Genomic DNA, 18,711 nt, shown 5'->3' on the forward strand with positions numbered 1-18,711 from the left:
GGATCATCGGAGAAGGCCAAGGAACTTTTGGACTCTCTTAGACAAACTATAAGAGTTAATTGATGCTGTTTTGCCCAACCCCCACCTCGGTCTATCCCCCTTTTTTTTCCTTTCATTATCTTACTGTTTAATATTATCTCCGGGGGGTGGGAAGAAGGACTATTTATTCATCCTTTACTTAGCGATTTCCTTTCCCACCCTATATATCTACATTAACTAGACCCCCTGGCCTATATGTATATGTATATATATATATATATATATATATATACATACATATTCATATAGGCCAGGGGGTCTAGTTAATGTAGATGGGGGGGGGGGGAAGATGGCTACCTTATCTTATTTTATCTTTGTCCTTGGGAGCAGGGTTGTTTTCCTCTGTTATTTTGTATTAATATATTTAATTATTATTTGCTGGGACTGTAATTTTATAGTCATATATGTTCATATATGGTATTAACATTACCAAATATATCCAGGTGTTGGTGTGGGTGGGGTGGGGGTGGGGATAGGGTACTCACTGTTAGTTCTAGTTCAGTAGTATACTTGAATTTTCTTTATCCTATCGTGGGGTGCCTGGGTCAAGGGTGGGGCACTGGTTGGGAGAGGTTATGATGGGTTTTTTGGAAAGGATGTGATGCCCCCTGGGAATAAGGGGGAAGATCTCCATTTAAATACGTTTTATACTTTTTTTTAAACTATTTAGAAATTTTTTTTATTATATTGATCTGAATGTACTAAAGAGCGTTTATTTTTGTGAACTTTATATGCTCTATGCTCGGGATGTTTTGGATAAATACGAGTTGTGTTATGATCTGATGTTAACACATTCCGAGCATGTATATCACTGCTCAATTTATGTGTTATCCGTTGGACTTTCCTTTTCCTCTTGAATAATGTAAGAATTTTAATGATACACTCTGGTTAATTGTAAGTTAGATGAGTAGTTAGTTGAGTTTTGTCTTTTTTTCTCTGTATTACTGTTTTCTTGTTTGATAGATTTTGGTTATCATTTATTTAAGATTTAACTGCATATCAATGTTTATACTTGGGTCTTTTTTTTAAGTTTTCTTTTGTAAACTTGTGGAAAAAAAAAGAAAATATCTCCAACACATCCATGCGGGACACCTCCCCAGTAACACACTGCTAATTAGATTACCTTTCCATCAACCCCAACCTCCATCTCCTGTGGCTCTGCCAAATTGCTAATCAGTCCAACCATTTGCCTTCCGTTTAAGGTTGCGAACTGTGACTCAATCTACTCCTGGAGGTCTCATCACATGATAGCTTTTAGTCATCCAAACCACCCATCCTTGTAGCATTCTGCCTTCCACCATTAATCAGAAAGCACAAAGACTCATTAGCCAAACAAAATTTCCCCCCAATATGTTCACAATTTTGTATCCAGTTACTCGAAATATTCAAAGAAAATGACAAAAAGCATATAATGTGCCAATTTTTTTTCAGTTTAGTGCACAGAAGATTGACCAATTCCTGGAGACTGCAGTCCAATCCTGGAGGTTTGGGAACACTACAAACAGTGCCATGAACGACAAATTTAGCCAACAGTCTCTTCTAACCGACTTTATCAAATGCCTCGGAAAGTCCATATAGAGTTACACTGTCCATCACATTAGTTACCTCAAAATCAGATTAGTTAGGTGTAATCTACAAATACATATTCACGCGCTCCTTGAGAGCTGAAAATGTCCAAAGCGTTCAGTCACTCTAACTTTAATTGCAGACTCAGTTAAATTCCTGACAGCAGGTGTTAGGCTAACTGGTCTACAATTCCCCTCACCTTTCTTAAACTACCCAAACAGTCCAACATCCGAGTCCTTTCCCCACAGCCGTGGAGGGGAGATTACCTAACCTGGGAGTATAATATAATTAACAAGTTCCACGTACTTGGACTCTGCAGCGTGCTCTCAACAGGACATCAGAGCACAATTAGCTCTTATAAGTCACCATCAGAGAATGTGTCAGGGAAGGAAGTGCTGAGAAGGGACTCAACAAAATGGTTTTCAGAAAAGCAGACAGTCCAATACCAATTGCCTTTTCAAATCATCATACTCCTTAGCACCTTTCTTAAAATATCGATTGTATATTTTTTCATTAAGACATTCACCTTAATACTTCTTTACAGCAAGATTTTGGTCAACTTTCCGAACATCTTTTGCATGGGTTAGTGCCAATTTTGTCTCATTATACTCCACTAAAATACCCTGGGATGGTTTACAACATTGAAGACACAAAATAAGTTAGGAGAAGCTGAGGCCTGCAGATGCTGGAGATCAGAGTTGAGAGTGTGGGGCTGGGAGAGCACAGCGGGTCAGGCAGCATCTGAGGAGCAGGTGACTCGACGTTTCAGGCCAAAGCCCTTCATCAGAATTCGGGCCCGAAACGTCGATTCTCCTGCTGTGCTTTTTTTTACTGCTGATGAACGCGTAGTTGGCATGCACGCCACAAGCTGACATGTTAACTTGCCCTTTCTAAGGTGGGAGAGAAATTATAATTCAGAGTAATTGCGAGAGCTGGGTTATGCCATGCCTAAAACGAGATACAATGTTGCTTTAAAATGTTGAGTCTGATTCTTGCAATTTGCTGTCCAACCATAAGCAGAGCATTGCCAAACTGGAACAATTAATAGCACATAATAACTTAGCTGCACCTCATCATGTCAAAGCATTCTGCATAACGCTTTGCTTTTGGATTGCAACAACTGCCCCTGTCTACGCAAACCAAACATAACTACGTACATCACTAATTCATTTGCGACGGTGCAGGAACCAATCCTGTGGTTGGTAGGAAAGTTTAACTCCCAATATTCAAACAATTCCTAAACCTCAAATGTTCCAGAAACATACATTCTACACTAATTATTTTCAAAACCAAAATGGAACAACGATGAAGTACATTCACACAGCACCTTTCCAATGCCAAAACACTCCAGGAACTTTGCAGGAATGGAATCAGATAAAAATTGACACAAAGTCAAAAGAGGACAAATTGCGTTAGGTGACCAAAAGCTTGGTAAACAGAGTGGACGATACAAGAGTAATGGAGGTGGTGTTTATTCATAACAAGCGATCTTTATTAATTAGTCTAGAGCAGATATAGACCATGTGGTGTGGAAATCCCCAGATATTGACAGCTTTGAAAACCACTGATCCCAAAAATCACTCGTTCCATTCAAGAACACTTGCCAGACCCCAAATAAAGTTAATGTTAGAGAGAAAAAAAAACAAAGACCAGCACTGAAAAAATTGTACAGATGCCACAAAGGTGTGTAACATATTGTCGGTTCAGGGTGAACGGTGAGGCCCAGTCTGTTATTGATCCTCATTTTCATATGTCACAGGACGACTAATCCTCAATCAGACACAGAACAGAAGTGAAGAAGAATCACCCTGGTCTCGAAACTTTAACTCTATTTCTCGGCACAGACGCTGTCAGACCTGCGGAGGTTCTCCGGCAATCACTGTTCTTTTCAGATTACCACCATTCGCAGTATTTTTTTTTTTACAAAATATGTGAGGACTAATGCTCAATCTGCCCGGCAGACAGACAATCAAAACAGTTTTCCATGTGAGAGACAATGTGGCCCTCCCGGAGGTTTGGTAAATGCCTCCAAGTGAAAAACAAAAATCTGCCTCTGCAAGCTACATTCTTTTCTCAGTATCACTGAGGCTTTGGAAAATAAAGTGATGGTGTCATGCAATACATACAAATATTGATGGGTATTAAGCTAATTACAAAGCAGTTTATATCCAGCATAGTTTGGAAAACTAAACTTCACAAGTTGGTGTCACTGAACCTAATACTACATTCATATGAGCCAATGAGTTCCTATAAATTCAGTATCGTCTTACAAAGTCATAGAGTTATACAGCACGGAAACACACTGTTCAGTCCATCTAGTCCATGTCGACCAGATATACTAAATTAATCTGGTCCCATTTGCCAGCACTTGGCCCATATCCCTCTAAATTCTTCCTGTTCATTCAACCATCCAGATGCCTTTCAACTTTTATTGTACTATCCTCCATCAATTCTTCTGGTAGCTCATTCCATACACGCACCACCCTCAGTGGTTAGATTAGATTCCCAGCAGTTTGGAAACAGGCCCTTCGGCCCAACAAGTCCACACCGACCCTCCGAAGAGTAACCCATCCAGAGTCATCTCCCTACCCTATATTTACCCCTGACTAATGCACCTAACACTACGGGCAATTTAGCAGGGCCAACTCACCTGACCTGCACATCTTTTGGATTGTGCGAGGAAACCGGAGGAAATCCACACACAGGCACGGGGAGAATGTGCAAACTCCACACAGACAGTCGCCTGAGGCTGGAATCAAACCCGGGTCCCTGGCGCTGAGGCAGCAGTGCTAACTACTGAGCCACTGTGCCACCCTGTGTCAAACACTTTTCCTTTACGTCTCTTAAATCTTTCCCCTCTCACCCTAAACCTATGCCCTCTAGTTCTGGACTTCCCCACCTTGCGAATAAGGCCTTGTCTACTTACCCTAGCCATGCCCCTCATGATTTTATAAACCTCTATAAGGTCACCCCTCAGCCTCCGATGCTCCAGGGAAACCAGCCCCAGCCTATTCAGCCTCTCCCTATAGTACAAACCCTTCAACCCTGCCAACATCCTTGTAAATTTTTTGTGCATCCTTTCAAGTTTCACAACATCCTTCCGAAAGCAGGGAGACCACAACTGCACACAGCATTTCAAAAGTGACCTAACCAATGTCCTGTACAGCCGTAATGTGACAGTTTTATAACTGATGTCTCTGTATACAAAACTAATGATCAAAATTTATTTTTCTGTTCTATAAGTCCACATAATCAAGGTGTCTGCTACATACTATTTAACAAACATTTCCATTCACCGTTGCTATTTTCTGGATATTTAACATCATACAGTTTAGAGGAGAGAAACTATCTCCCACTTATCTGCCCACCTTGCTATCCTCTCCACCAGTCTTTCAATAGTTGTGATTTCTCTCGTCTCCTAATTTTGCTTTGTCAACAGATTTCAAAATGGTTCTCTGTGCTCCCAAATACAAAGTTTACACAAATACTGAATTGACACAAACACAGGTATCCATGGTACACCATTCATTGTAACTTTCAAGGAGTTTTCAGAATGGATTTCTGAAGGAGAAATCATTTTAATAAACACACTGGCTTTTTTTGAAGAGGTAAGAGAAAGGTTTGGTGAGAGAATGACTGTTGGTGTATTTGGACATCCAGAAAGCATTTGACACTGCACCACACAGCAGATCCGAGGGGGAAATAATAGTTATGGTATAAATGTGGATGCAGGTTTGACAGAGTAATTGGAAACAGAGTGTAACAGTCAATGAATATTTTTCAGGCTTAAGGCAGGTTTGCAGTGGAGTTCCCCAGGGGTTTGTATTGGGGCCTTTGCTTCTCCTGATGAATACTACTGACTTAGATCTTGGTCTGCAGGGGACAACTTCAATGGCACAAAACTTGGAAGAACTGTAACCTGTAATCAGGACAGTGTAGAACTTCAAAGAGTGATAGACAAGTTGGAGGAGTGGGAGATGAGATTCTATGCAGAGAAGTATAAGCGTTGGTCAGAAGAACATTGTAAGGCAATATAAAGTAAGGGGTACAATTCTAAAGGGGTGCAGGAGCAGAGGGACCTGGACGTATACGTGTACAGATCACTGAAGGTGGAGGGACAGGTGAAGAGAAAAGTTCATAAAGCATACATTGTCCTTGGCTTATTTTGTATGGTCACAGAGTACAAGAACGAGGAGGTGCTTTTGAACTTGTGTAAGACACTTGTTAGACCCCAGCTGGAGTATTGTGCACAGTTGTGGGTTCCATCTTATAGGAAAGATGTGAATGTGCTGGAGAGAGCACAGAAGTGATTTACAAGACTGGTTCCAGGAATGAGAAACTTCAGTTAGATGGATAGATTAAACAAGTTGGGAATTTTCTCTTTGGAGAGAAGACGACAGAGAGGAGATCTGATATGGGTTCCCGAAATCTTGAGGGAGTTGGGTAGAGTCGATGGAGGAACTGTTTCCACTCTGAAAAGGATAAAGGACCAGACAGCTGAGATTTAACCAGATTTAAAGTGATTTGCAAAAGAGGCACATGAAAGATGAGAAAAATTGTTTCTCGTACCATCAGTGTGAAACGACTCCCTGGAAGTGTGGTAGTTCAACTGAGGCATTCAGAGGGTATTGGATGAATATTTGGATAAAAATAATGTGCAAGAGTAAGGGGAAAAATTGGAGAGTGGTCCTGGGTAATGATGGTCATTTGAAGAGCCTGTGCAGACATATTGGGACAAATGGCTTCCTTCTGCATCTCCACGATTCACGTTCCCTTAACATACTGCACCATCATTTGAGTCACAGGATCCTTATGGAGTCCCTTGTGAAATGCTTTTTGGAAAATCCATATAACCACAACTGTTCCACTTGATTAAATATTCAAATGTTTACATGGAAATTGGTCAAATTCAAGATCCCTTTAGAAATCTGCACATCCCTCCAAACAAGGTCAACTCAAGTGTCTTTTCTTGCTTCATAACTTCAACCCATACTCCTGACTGGCAGCTTACATACTGAAGTAATCCTAGTGACCAAGAATGTCCTTTCTCATCTGTCTTCTTTTGTAGAGTCAGATCATATTTGACATCCCCCAGTTCTCTGGCAGACATTTCCCATTCACTGAAGTTTAGAAAAGACAGTCATAGCCTCTTTTCTGCTGCTTTCCTGTTAGTTCTGGACGTAAACAGTCAATCCTCAGTGGTTTGGTAACTGGAATCTTTGAATAGAATCTCTCAGTCAATTGTCTCTTGTTTAACATATCCTCCATTTTAAGATCCACCTTCCTTTTGACTTCAAATGCTGAATATTCGAGTAGTTTTTTTCACCATTGCTTTACTGTTTGTTCATCTTCCAGCAACCCTACCTCAATTCGCATCTCAGAATGAATACAACAAAAGAAACTTTCTTACCTTTAAAGCATTTTGCTCCTTTTCTCTCACACTTCACTTGCGATTTCTCTTTGCGGTGTTTTTAATCTTTTTTCAGAATTCCTTCTCTACTAACAGCGCTATCGAATTTGGTCTAATCTGTCCATTTGTTTGTGGAAGCCCAGAATTCAGCAAACTGGTTTGTTTGTTCATTCGCTCTCTAGTTTGACTATTTCCTGATCTACACAGCGACTGGGCAACTGCCTCTTCCAGTTAATTTGGCAGATGTCCCTTTCATTTACTACTGCTTTTCCTTCTTCTCAAATTATTGTTAACGAGGTAAAAACAATGACTGCAGATGCTGGAAACAAGATTCTGGATCAGTGGTGCTGGAAGAGCACAGTAATTCAGGCAGCACCCGATTTTGCCTGTCCTCGGATGCTGCCTGAATTGCTGTGCTCTTCCAGCACCACTGATCCAGAATCAAATTATTGTTACCCTGCTCTGTTCTTTCACTGAGCCTAATTATCCTGTGGTCCCGGCTCACCAATATCTTCCTTACAAGTAGGCCAACCATTTACTTTTTACCAAAATCTAATCCAAGTCAGGATTCATTCTGCACTGGAGCAGCAAACCCTTGATTGAATCTGACACACAGTACAAAGAAACCCTTCCCTCTCTCAACAAAAAGCTACACCTTTATTCATTGACAGAATGAGGGCATCGCTGGCTAGGCAGCGTTTATTGCCCATCCCTAATTACCCAGGAGGCTGTTAAGAGTCAACCACATTGCTGTCGGTCTGGAGTCACATGTAGGCCAGACCAGGTAAGATCAGCAGTTTCCTTCCATACAGGAGGTTAGTGAACCAGTCGGGTTTTTCCTGACAATCGACAATGGAGTCATGGTCATCATTAGATTCCTAATTCCAGATAGTTACTGAATTCAAATTCCACCATCTGCCATGGTGGGATTCAAACCCAGGTCCACAGAACATTATCCGGGTTAACAGTCCAGTGATAACATCACCTTTCCCAATCCTACTCTGTTGTTGGATATTTAACATCATTCCTAATTACAGTTACATTAATTTTAAATTTAACATTGATCTCGCTCTCTATGCGTCTTTTCTGCAGCTGTAACATGGTATTCTTTGCTCTGTCCCATGACCCTAATGTACTTTGTATGATATGATCTGCCTGTAAAGCACACAAAACAAAACTTTTCAGGGTAGCTTGGTACATGTGATGACAATAATGAATTAAATCAAACGGTTAATGCACACCCTACATACCAGCCTAGAAATTTCATTTCCTTTCCATAATTTTGCGGGATATGATACACTCAGTCACGCACTTAATCGCTTTATACTCCTTTCTAAACTAGTTCTAAAATTTGAGAAATGTTAAAGGACATAAAAACATGTAACTAAATGCAGTAAAGAATGTTCATCTGAGATTCATGGGGAAGACCGATTATTAAGTCAAATACAGGGAACGTCCCCCCGGCAAGACCAGCAGATTAGACAACAGAAAACCCTGCAAACCAGTCAGCATGGGTTGGAGGTGTGGGGCTTTACGAAAGGGGAGAAAGAAATAGATACACTTTGCACTCAGTATTGTTTTGAAAGTGTAAAATGGAAGCAAAGTGTAACAGCTCAGACATCACGTGCACAATCCTGTGCAAGATTCGATGGCAATATCAGAATTTGAGATGTCTATTCTCTGGCATCCCTCACAGATGCCAAAGTAAAGCAGGCCTTAATTTACACAAAAGATGTAATGCCTGTGGAATGATTCTTTCTCAGAGTTAAACACCGAAGAGCAAGTTGAGCGCTTGGCCTGTCCTACTCGAGGATCACTTAAAACAAAACCGCCTGGACAGCAATTCCCATCAAGCTCCAGGCCCATTAGCAGGTTGCTACTATCCAGCTCATAGTCCCAGTTATGGAAATGTGTTCCAGGATCCACAATCGCCTCTGTTCCATAAGAAACTAAGTGCATGTTCTGGAAAACCATCAAAATGAACATCTGCTACTTTCCTGACACTGAAATAGGAAGTTTCAGGATTAATTTCAAACATTTTAAAAAGTTGCCACTTTGGAGGACAGTTCTGATTTGCAAACCCACAAAAGTATTTGTTCAGTAAGTGAGATGGGAAATCGACACGCAAAACAAAAGCAGACAGCAAACAGCATCTTAAATCAAACTTCATCCGAGAGTAAGGAGGAAATTACAATTTATGATGATGTTCAGCTTTGTTTCCTGGCACTCACGTTTCACTTTTATAAATCATACGCATGCTTTCCAGCAAGTATGTGTCAACTCACTTCCACCGTGTCATCAATATGATCACTAATGCCTTACCTTGAAGTTATTGATTGAAAACTGACACGTCCAGCACCGCAATGAGAGTTATTTTACCAAATGTTGACAAACTTGTAAGCAGAGTATGTTGCAAATTTAAGAAAGAGTATTCATTGACAAAAAGGTTAAACAGTTTGTGCTTAATAATCTGACACATATGTGCAACTTGTACCCAATACGCAAAGAATTGAAAACGCTGAATGTATTTCCTCACATTGTTCTAATCACTTGCATACAGACAATATTGTGGTCTTGTATGAGTGAATAAGAACCAAACAGTTAAAACAAAATGCACAATTTAAAAATGCTCAATTTGGGAATGACAAAATAGTACATTAAAACATTTTTTTTTAAAAACATACGATTATCACACTTACTCCTGTAGCGTCTCTACGCCTTTTTCCTTGTACTGCAACTCCTCCTTCATCTGTGCCAACTCCCTTTTCAATCTGGAAACCTAATAACAAAGCAAGTCACTTCCAATAAATGCAGGCAGATCTCAACAACTAACAGTAACCAGTCATTTAAATTCAGATTATACGAATTAAACACAATCCATCAGACTGACGGGCAAATCATGCCAACTGTTCCAGTGGATGGGTTAGTGTTTAGTCAGTGGCATGATGCCGTGTAACAGTGTGGATTTCATTCCTTGCTCATGATCTCAAAAAGCAGTCAACAGCAAAAAGGCAAAGTCACCTTCATTAAAAATGTAGAGTTAGGCCACTCAGAATGAGCAATAGCCTTCTTTATAAATGTTCAGTCCTGATTTCAGAGTTTCTGTCAACATAGAGGCTGGCAAGTTTCAAGCTGAGATTGGGAGGGGCAAAATAATACAAGCACTGGCATCTATCCCACCTCACTAACAACAACCAGTTAATACAACCAACATCAGGGATTGTTCCTTTTGGCATCACTTGTGGGGCTACACACAAGTTCATTTTTCCTCATGGGTAACGTCACTTTTCCGAAGTTTGCGTTGAAATAATGCCATAAAAGACCAATACAGAAAGGGAGACAAGCAGAAGGCTGGAAGAACACAGCAAGCTAGGCTGCATCTGGAGGTAGATAAGTCAACGTTTCAGGTGTAACCCTTCTTCAGGACTGGGGGTGGGTGTAAGGGGAGCTGCAGATAAGACCGAAGGGGTAGTGATTGGTGAAGGGTAGAGGGTACGACCTGGTTGGTCGATGACAGGAATGAATCTGGTGGTAGTGGGAAGGAAGGGTTGATCAGAGGAATAGAACGGAGTCAGGCGATTGGAAGGGAGGTTATTTGAACTTGGAGAACTCAACTTCGAGTAGGCTGCCCAGGCAGAAGATGAGGTGTTGTCCCTCCAATTTATGGTCTGATGTTCTATGGCAATGGAGAAGGCAGAGAATGGTCATATTGAAAAGGGGAATTAAAATGGCCCCCACAGGTCTTCACCTATCCCTGCCTCACCACCCTACACCCCCCTCCATCCCCCAACCCTATCCCTCCCCGCTTATCTGCAGCTCCCTTTACACCCAACCCCAGTCCTGAAGAGGGTTATACCTGAAACACTGGCTTAGAGTCAGATGTACAGCACGGAAACAGACCCTTCGGTCCAACTCATGCATGCCGACCAGATATCCTAACCTAATCTAGTCCCATTTGTCAGCACTTGGCTCATATCCCTCTAAACCCTTCCTATTCATATACCCATTCAGATGCTTTTTCAATGCTGTAATTGTACCAGCCTCCACCACTTCCTCCTCCATACACACACCACCCTCTATGTGAAAAAGTTACCCCTAAGGTGCCGTTTTAATCTTTACCCCCTCAGCCTAAACCTATGCCCTCTAGTTCTGACTCCCCCACCACAGGGAAAAGATCTTGTCTCTTTACCCTACTCCCTTCTGCACCTCCTGATGCTGCCTGGCTTGCTGTGTTCTTCCAGCCTCCTGCTTGTCTACCTTGACTTTCAACACCTATAGTTTTTTTGTCTTGAATACAGACTGGGAGCTTGGTAGAAAAGAGTTGGGTCTGTGGGATAAAGTGCTGAAGCCAGTCAAAAGCTGCCATTCAAAACATAGGTGTACATGCACACTATATATGCATTTTATTGAAATATGTTTATTTATTTATTGACACTATACAGCACTTTTCACAGTAGTTTGTTACAAATTACATTGAAAAGTGTTGTATAATGTCACCACTCTCTGGTGCCATCTTATAACACTGAAAAATAAACCAAAGAGAATATAAAGGCAGAAAAAATGAAAAAAATAAAGAAAAGTGCGCAACTATGTGCTGGTGTTTGAAAAAAGAAGCTATGTCTATAATAGTCATTCAGAAAAATCAAAGTCCAGCTAGAATTGCAATTCAGCCAGCAAACTGGACAACATGTCACATTCCTGATGAAGGGCTTATGCTCAAAACATCGACTCTCCTACTCCTCGGATGCTGCCTGACCTGCTGCTTTTCCAGCACCACAACTCTCGACTCTGATCTCCAGCACCTGCAGTCCTCACTTTCTCCTAACATCTTACATTGCACAAGATTTACGATTTCTCAGAGTTAAACCAAGGCACACAATTCCACCCGTATTTGTACATTACAAGCCTTTATTTTTTTGAAAAAAACAGACATTTCTTAAGCTTGTTTCACATCAGTTGGACTGTGTAATGTAATGTAGAGAGATTCCCTTAATGATCAGCAATATATTAGTTAGCCAACCAGTGTGAAAGAAGTTACTTGTGCTGGAACACTGAATTTAGAGATGTGTTAGTGTGAGCTTGAGCTGCTGTATAAACTGTTGCCTTTAACGTTTAGCAAATCTATTCCTTTTCATTCATTCATTCAATCATTCATTCAATCTCAGATTGCATATAATCCTAAGAGCAGTTGAAAATGAGAACTCTTATTTCCTCAATGGTAAACTGGCAGTCTCAGTAAGCCCATCTCTGGAGACACAGAATCCAGAGATTCCAACAAAGGAGGTAGTCATTCAGGTCACTGTGCCTCTGCCAAGCTCTTTGATAGCTGCACTCACTTGCAGCTTCCCCATGGCCCTGCAATTTATTTTTTCCCTTAAGTACATATCCAATTTAGATTTGAAAGTTATTATTGATCTGCTACCATCGCCCATTCAGGCAGATTTCAACAACTCACTGTGTAAGAACCTATCAACTCATCTATCCACAGGTTCTTTCAGCAACTACCTTCAACCTGCATCCTCTGATTACTGACTCTGCTACTGCAGCAAACAGTTCCCCCACATTCAAAACATTTTGAGGACCTCTATTAAAACGCATTCTGAAAACCTTTCTTCAAAAGGGGAAGAAATCCGGCAGCTTTAGCCTCTCAAATTCCCTCATCCCATGTACTGTTCTCATAACTCTCTTCTACGTGTTCCACAAACCTTGGCTTCCTTACTGAAGTGTGTTATCCAGACCTTCCCTGTTCTCTGGGCCTCTGTGTATACTCTCAAGAAACCCACATGCTTTTTTAAAAGAAACAGTCTTCTCAATCTTTTCCTGTCACTCTCAAATATTTATGCACATACTCCCAGATCTCTCTCTTGCAGGCTCTTTTGAATTGTATGATTTTGTTTCACCGTATTCCTTCCTCCCACTAAACCACATCAGCTCACTGTGTGATTTCATCAGCCATTTGTACTGTCATTTCAACAAAGTGCACATTTTTACTAACCTCCTCACTGTTTACTACATTCTAAGTTCTGTATTACTTGAAAATTTTGAAATTATAACCAGTCCAAGTCACTTGAATTAACAAAAAAAGACCACTGATCCCAATATTGATAAGCACATAGCTCTCATAGCTTAGAAAAATAATTTTCACCGCTATTTTCTGCTTTCTGTTCCTTGGTGAATCTTGCACTAACACTGCAGCAACTCCTTAATCCCTTGGACACCACCCTCCCATTTCCCATAGTCTTTCAAATTCCTCCTTTTCAAGTATTAAACCAATTCCCTTTTGGAAAATCACACATAATTGCTCCCACTACCTTTCAGGCAAAGTATCCCAAATTAGAGGAAGTGGTGGAGGCTGGTACAATTGCAACATTTAAAAGGCATCTGAATGGGCATATGAATAGGAAGGGTTTGGAGGGATATGGGCCGGGTGCTGGCAGGTGGGACTAGATTGGGTTGGGATATCTGGTCTGCATGGACGAGTTGGACCAAGGGGTCTGTTTCTGTGCTGTACATGTTAAAAAAAAAAATCCTCGTTTCAGTTTTGGTTCTTTTCATATTTACCTTAAAACTCTCTCTTTTGGTCACCAAAGCCAGTAAAAATAATTCCACTATCTTCATTCTTCGCAAATCTTCCAAACTGCGAGCTACGCTATTAAACCTCTCTGTTGAAAAGGCGAACCACACCACAGCTTCCATCATATCTCAACACAATTGAGCCCTGGCTCCCCTAACTCTTTCTCCAAGGCCTCTAAAATGCGATTCCCCAGAACTAGAATCTCAGTTCTTTGGATCTCAGTCACACCACTGGTCCTCATCCAGAGCTCGTTTCCAAATGGTCACATCACACACACTGGAATGGAACACGAAAATGCTCAATTTTAAATCTGACTCAATCTCTGCTCCCTCTGGTTTCAGCTACAATTGAGATCACTGGCTATTCAGTGCTGAAAATCCAACCTTCAATACGGAGCCTTTCACTTCTGGGTCCTACTGAAATCGAGAGGGAGCTTCCCAAATGAAGGGAGAAAGTGAGTTCTGCAGAGCATTTCTTGCACTTTACTGTTGTGTTTAATGTTGGTTATCCAGTATCAACAGTTAATGTAGACTCAGACAGCATGGAAACAGTCCCTTCGGTCCAACCAGTCCATATTGACCATAATCCCAAACTAAACTAGTCCTACCTCCCTGTGGGATACCTCCCTATCCCTCCAAACCTTTCTTATTCATGTACTTATCAAAATGTCTTTTAAATGTCGTAACTGTGCCTGCATCCACCACTTCCTCTGGCAGTTCATTCCACACACTAACCACACTCAGCATATAAAAAAAATTGTCTCTCATGTCTTTTTAAAATTTTGATCCTATCACCTTAAAAATATATCCTCTCGTCCTGAAATCCCCCACCCTAGTATATTTTGCTTTTCTTTTACAAATTGATGTTGGCTTGGACTTATTGCTGTTATTTCGAACAGTTGTTTTAGAAACACTCCCTTTGTCAAAACCCCAGTAACTCTGCATTAGAAAATGTCACTTAAGTGACTTATAATTCCTACAAACATTCTTCTCACCTCTTTAAATACTGTGAAGCATGCAGTGTGATTCCAGCCTGTCTCGTTGCAGTATTTACTCAGCATTATAGCATTGCAAAAGTTCTGTATCAGTATAAAACTTCAACCATCTACAATCTAGCCCAGCAGGTCAGTTTGCTCAAGCCTAATGTGGTCACAGTCAAATTCAGAACCTTACTTACCCCCTCTCTTCGACTTGCTATCTCAGCTTTGATCTGGTCAGGGTTATACTTTGTGTTGGAGGATGAACCTGAGTAAGCTGTGAAGACAAAAATCAGGAATTTGTAACCAATCAACAGAAATGAAAAGCTCCCATAATAATCAAACCTATTGGGCTCCATGCAGCAGCAAGGTGGTTGGTGCAGCTGACCTGCAGGAAGTGCCCTGACAATTGGGCAGGAGCAGAAGCGTTAACACTGATGTGTCCAGTCTGATGGCCAACGTCAGAGGGTCAAAGGCAGTGAACGAATGGAGTCACGTCATCCAAAAGGCCAAGTAGCTGACCTCAAGATAATTGAGGGGAGGGATCATGACCCACTCCACCATTGGCTCCATCAGTCAAAATCAGCACTACGGACTAGCAGTAACGAACATTTTGATGTATAATGCATAGCACAGTGTCTGTATCATGAAACACAAGGCCTTATGTTGATATGGGATTGGCTGGATAGATGGTCTTTGTCCAGCATAGTATTGGATATGCAAACCATTTCTTCGGAGACATCATCAGAGCTCAGCGTGTGGTTTTAGAGGAAATGGAGGAAAGAAAAAGCTTAAAAATGAAGGAGACAGGGTGCGTCTTCAGAACTTACTTTCTTCAGCAATGTGGCAAAACTAAAATACTGAAGCCAAGCCAGATTTTGCCTGCAGCCCTAGGTCTGCACTGGGGAAGGGGGGGAAGAGAACTGTGAATCTGGCCCAAAAGGGCGAAAATCAATTATTTGAATCCAAACCCTTCCCAAATTTCATGCTGAAAGCCTCTCTCTACTGCTGGCAATGAACACCCAATACCTGTACATTACTGGGGAGTTAACTGATTAGTGACGGGACCTTGGTAAGTGGGAGCAGGGCCAGACAGCTGACTTCAGTAAGTACACTACGGGTTAACAGACCCAAAAATAAAACAAAAATCAAAGGCCACGTGTTAACACATGAAATGGCTACCTTGGTACCTTTGCAGTGCTAATCTGAACTTGCTGAGCTTGAGTCATGCTGCTGTTTAAGCAGCAGACCTCAACATTCCAGCCAGTGGCTGGCTGCAGCTGGGGTGAGTATTTCCAATTCTCAGCAGCTCCACAGAGTCAAATAACAAATTCAGGAATGCCAGCAGGCGAGAGTATGTGGTTGAGAGGGCGGGGAGGTTGCGGGGGGGGGGGGGGGGGGTTGGTATAAAATTGGGAGAAGACCAATTTTCCAACCAGCAACAAATTCGTTAAATACCCAATATGGAAGGGCTGGCTGTTTTGAACTCACACTGATTGGGGTGGGCAGCTTGGCCTAAACTCGGACAAGATTGCATCTGAGATTTTTAAAACTCTGATCCTGTGTGAAACTGGCTTGAAAGGTTGCAAACCCAGAAAAGCGTGCCACGAGATAGAAGAAACTTGTCACAGGCACTTACAGCTGACGTGAGAAATGCTATCATTCTCACACAGGTCGTGCAGTTGTTGATACTCCTCCTGGGCCAGCTCCAGGCGCTGCTTTTTCACCTGGTAGATCTCCTTCTTGGCATTCAGAGCTTCCTGAGCCACCACCAAATATTCCTTCAGCATACGCTCCTGCTCCCGCCGCCATTGTGCCCTGGGGTCTTCGATCTGCGTGATCTCTGCAGGGCGATAAACTTTGTCAGTTCTGGAAAAGACTCGGCCCTTCCCTTAAAAGTTTCAGTGCAACTTAACAGCCCATCGTGATATTTTTCTCCCTCTCATTCAAGGCTACATTCCACCACACAAGCTCACATATGATTCATTAATCAGCAGCAAGGCATTCACAAAGGAAGCATTGATCATTTGCAAAACTTGCCTGCTTTTAGTCACTTCACATATTTCGGAGATGATCTGCTTTCAAAAAAACATATGTACCACTGGACTTCTTTGGGTGTCAATCATGGACATGTTTTTTCTTTCAAAATCTGACTACATAAATAAATATGTCTGGCCTCCTTGTCTGCTCCAGCCCTGTGCTCAAACCAATCATTGCTCACTCCTTCATCATCACTGGGTCTATATCCTGGAACTCCCCAGCACTGTGGGAGTACCTTCACCACACAATCTGCAGGAGTTTCTCCGGGACAATTAGGGAGGGGAAAATAAAGGTCTGTCTTGCCAGTGACACCCACATCCTGGACATTCATGAAAGGAAGAAACCAGGTGCAGATAAATAAATGCACCCCACACGCAGTCATCCACACTGTAATTTAATTGGAATTGGCATTTAAAAAAATTGCTAACCATACAAATATCTCCAACATATACGAGATATGACCAATCGTAAAAAAAACTATAAATAGAAATATAATTAAAGGAAGATAATTTTCTCCAAAGTCAGCCTATAATCTAACCATTCACCCCACTGCCTTTCCAGTAGGGACATACTAATGCCTTGTTTGTCAATAATATGGTTCTAGACTTGTATTATTGCTACTTTAATGCAATCCCACATTTTGATGCTGACAGATCACCCCCATTTCGGTGCCAGGCCGCTACACAAAAGCCAAAAGAAAACACACAACACCGGATTATAATCCAACTGGTTTACTTGGAAGGACTGGCATTAACTTTGTCCACACCAGTCCAACACCAGCTCCTCCACATCATGACGACACACAGAAGGGCAGCTCAACCCTAGGGTCTTCACTCACAATGACAAGGAAGTTGATGGTGAGCAGTCAACAGCATCTTTAACTGAAAGCAAAGGAGCAATACCTGGCACTGTCGAAGCTGGGTCACAGATGGAGGTTTGGGGTGCGTCTGAGCAGCAGAAACATTTGCTGAGCAGTACTACAGAAGAGAATGGGACAAACTGACCGCAGCACTGCCCCAAGCACTGTAGCAGCATTTTCCAGGTAGCAATGAAGTCTAGAGTCCAGCTCAGACAAATGTTGAAATATCTAGTCACCGTAGAGATGACTCGGTAGGGATGGGAGTCATCTTTGATATAACAGTGACGAGTCCATTTTTTTTTGGCAGTTTAACATCATTGACGGTTTGTGGTAAAATGAAGGCGAGTGGATCATTAGGAGCAGCACTCCGAATGCTAATATTTTCAAATAAACCTGTTGGACTATAACCTGGTGTTATGTGATTTTTAACATCCTAGAAAAAGGAAGCAAGTGTTCCTTGCAAAGACAGCCATGTGTGCGCTGTAGGAGAATGTCCTGAAACAAGACAAAACTCACAACATTGGACACAATGAGATTTAGTTTTGGGGTGGGTGGGTAGGTAGGTTGCTCAGACATCCAGAATTACCATTACCTTTTACACCACCAATGGGGAGGGAGCCTGAAAGAATCGCGGGTGCTGTAAATCAGAGACAAAAAGAGAAGTTGCTGGAAAAGCTCAGCAGGTCTGGCAGCATCTGTGGAGAGAAGCCCGTTCTGAAAAACGGGTCACCCAACCCGAGCATTAACCCTGATTTCTCTCCATTGATGCTGCCAGATCTGCTGAGCTTTTCCAGCAATTTCTGTTTTTGTCTCTGCGCACTGCATGATGCAAGATTGATCGATTTTTGTTCAATGCCAACAGAAAACCAAAAGGGAGAGAGGAGGGGATGGAGTTGAAATAAAGTCAATCACAATCTAATCTTGCAGCTCAAAAGGGTTGAATGGCCTGCTTCGATCTTCCTAAGTGCTGGAAACAATTATACGTCAACTAATAGCAAAGTTAAGATCCACCACCTTAGTGGAACTTGATTCTCACTGTTTCCCCTATACGGTGATCAGCACATACAGCTTGCTTGCATTGCTTTGACTCGTGTACATTCAGCACACAGCAATATTTAGCTATTTGCCAGCCTGAGGACAAAAGGAACAAAAGAATATCATTAAAATCAAAGGATACCACGATGGAGTTAGATCAGAGGAAGCCTACGTTAAGCATAAACTCCAGTGCAGTCCATTAGGAATTACAG

At 41.7% G+C, this 18,711-nt stretch overlaps 1 protein-coding gene across 1 annotated transcript in view; it reads right to left on the minus strand.

Moving 5' to 3' along the window:
• Positions 1–18,711, minus strand: part of wwc3 (WWC family member 3) — a 187,234-nt gene that overhangs the window by 73,566 nt on the left and 94,957 nt on the right. The window contains exons 3-5 of the mRNA XM_043700448.2: positions 16,205–16,408; positions 14,766–14,842; positions 9,715–9,794 (exon numbers count right to left, since the gene is read on the minus strand). Of these exons, the coding sequence (XP_043556383.2) occupies positions 9,715–9,794; positions 14,766–14,842; positions 16,205–16,408 (361 nt within the window). The remainder of the gene's footprint in view (positions 1–9,714; positions 9,795–14,765; positions 14,843–16,204; positions 16,409–18,711) is intronic.

The sequence above is a fragment of the Chiloscyllium plagiosum genome, unplaced genomic scaffold (genome assembly GCF_037043375.1).
Source record: "Chiloscyllium plagiosum isolate Xiang-an unplaced genomic scaffold, Cpla_swu_hap1 HiC_scaffold_12, whole genome shotgun sequence".
Lineage (NCBI taxonomy): Eukaryota > Metazoa > Chordata > Chondrichthyes > Orectolobiformes > Hemiscylliidae > Chiloscyllium > Chiloscyllium plagiosum.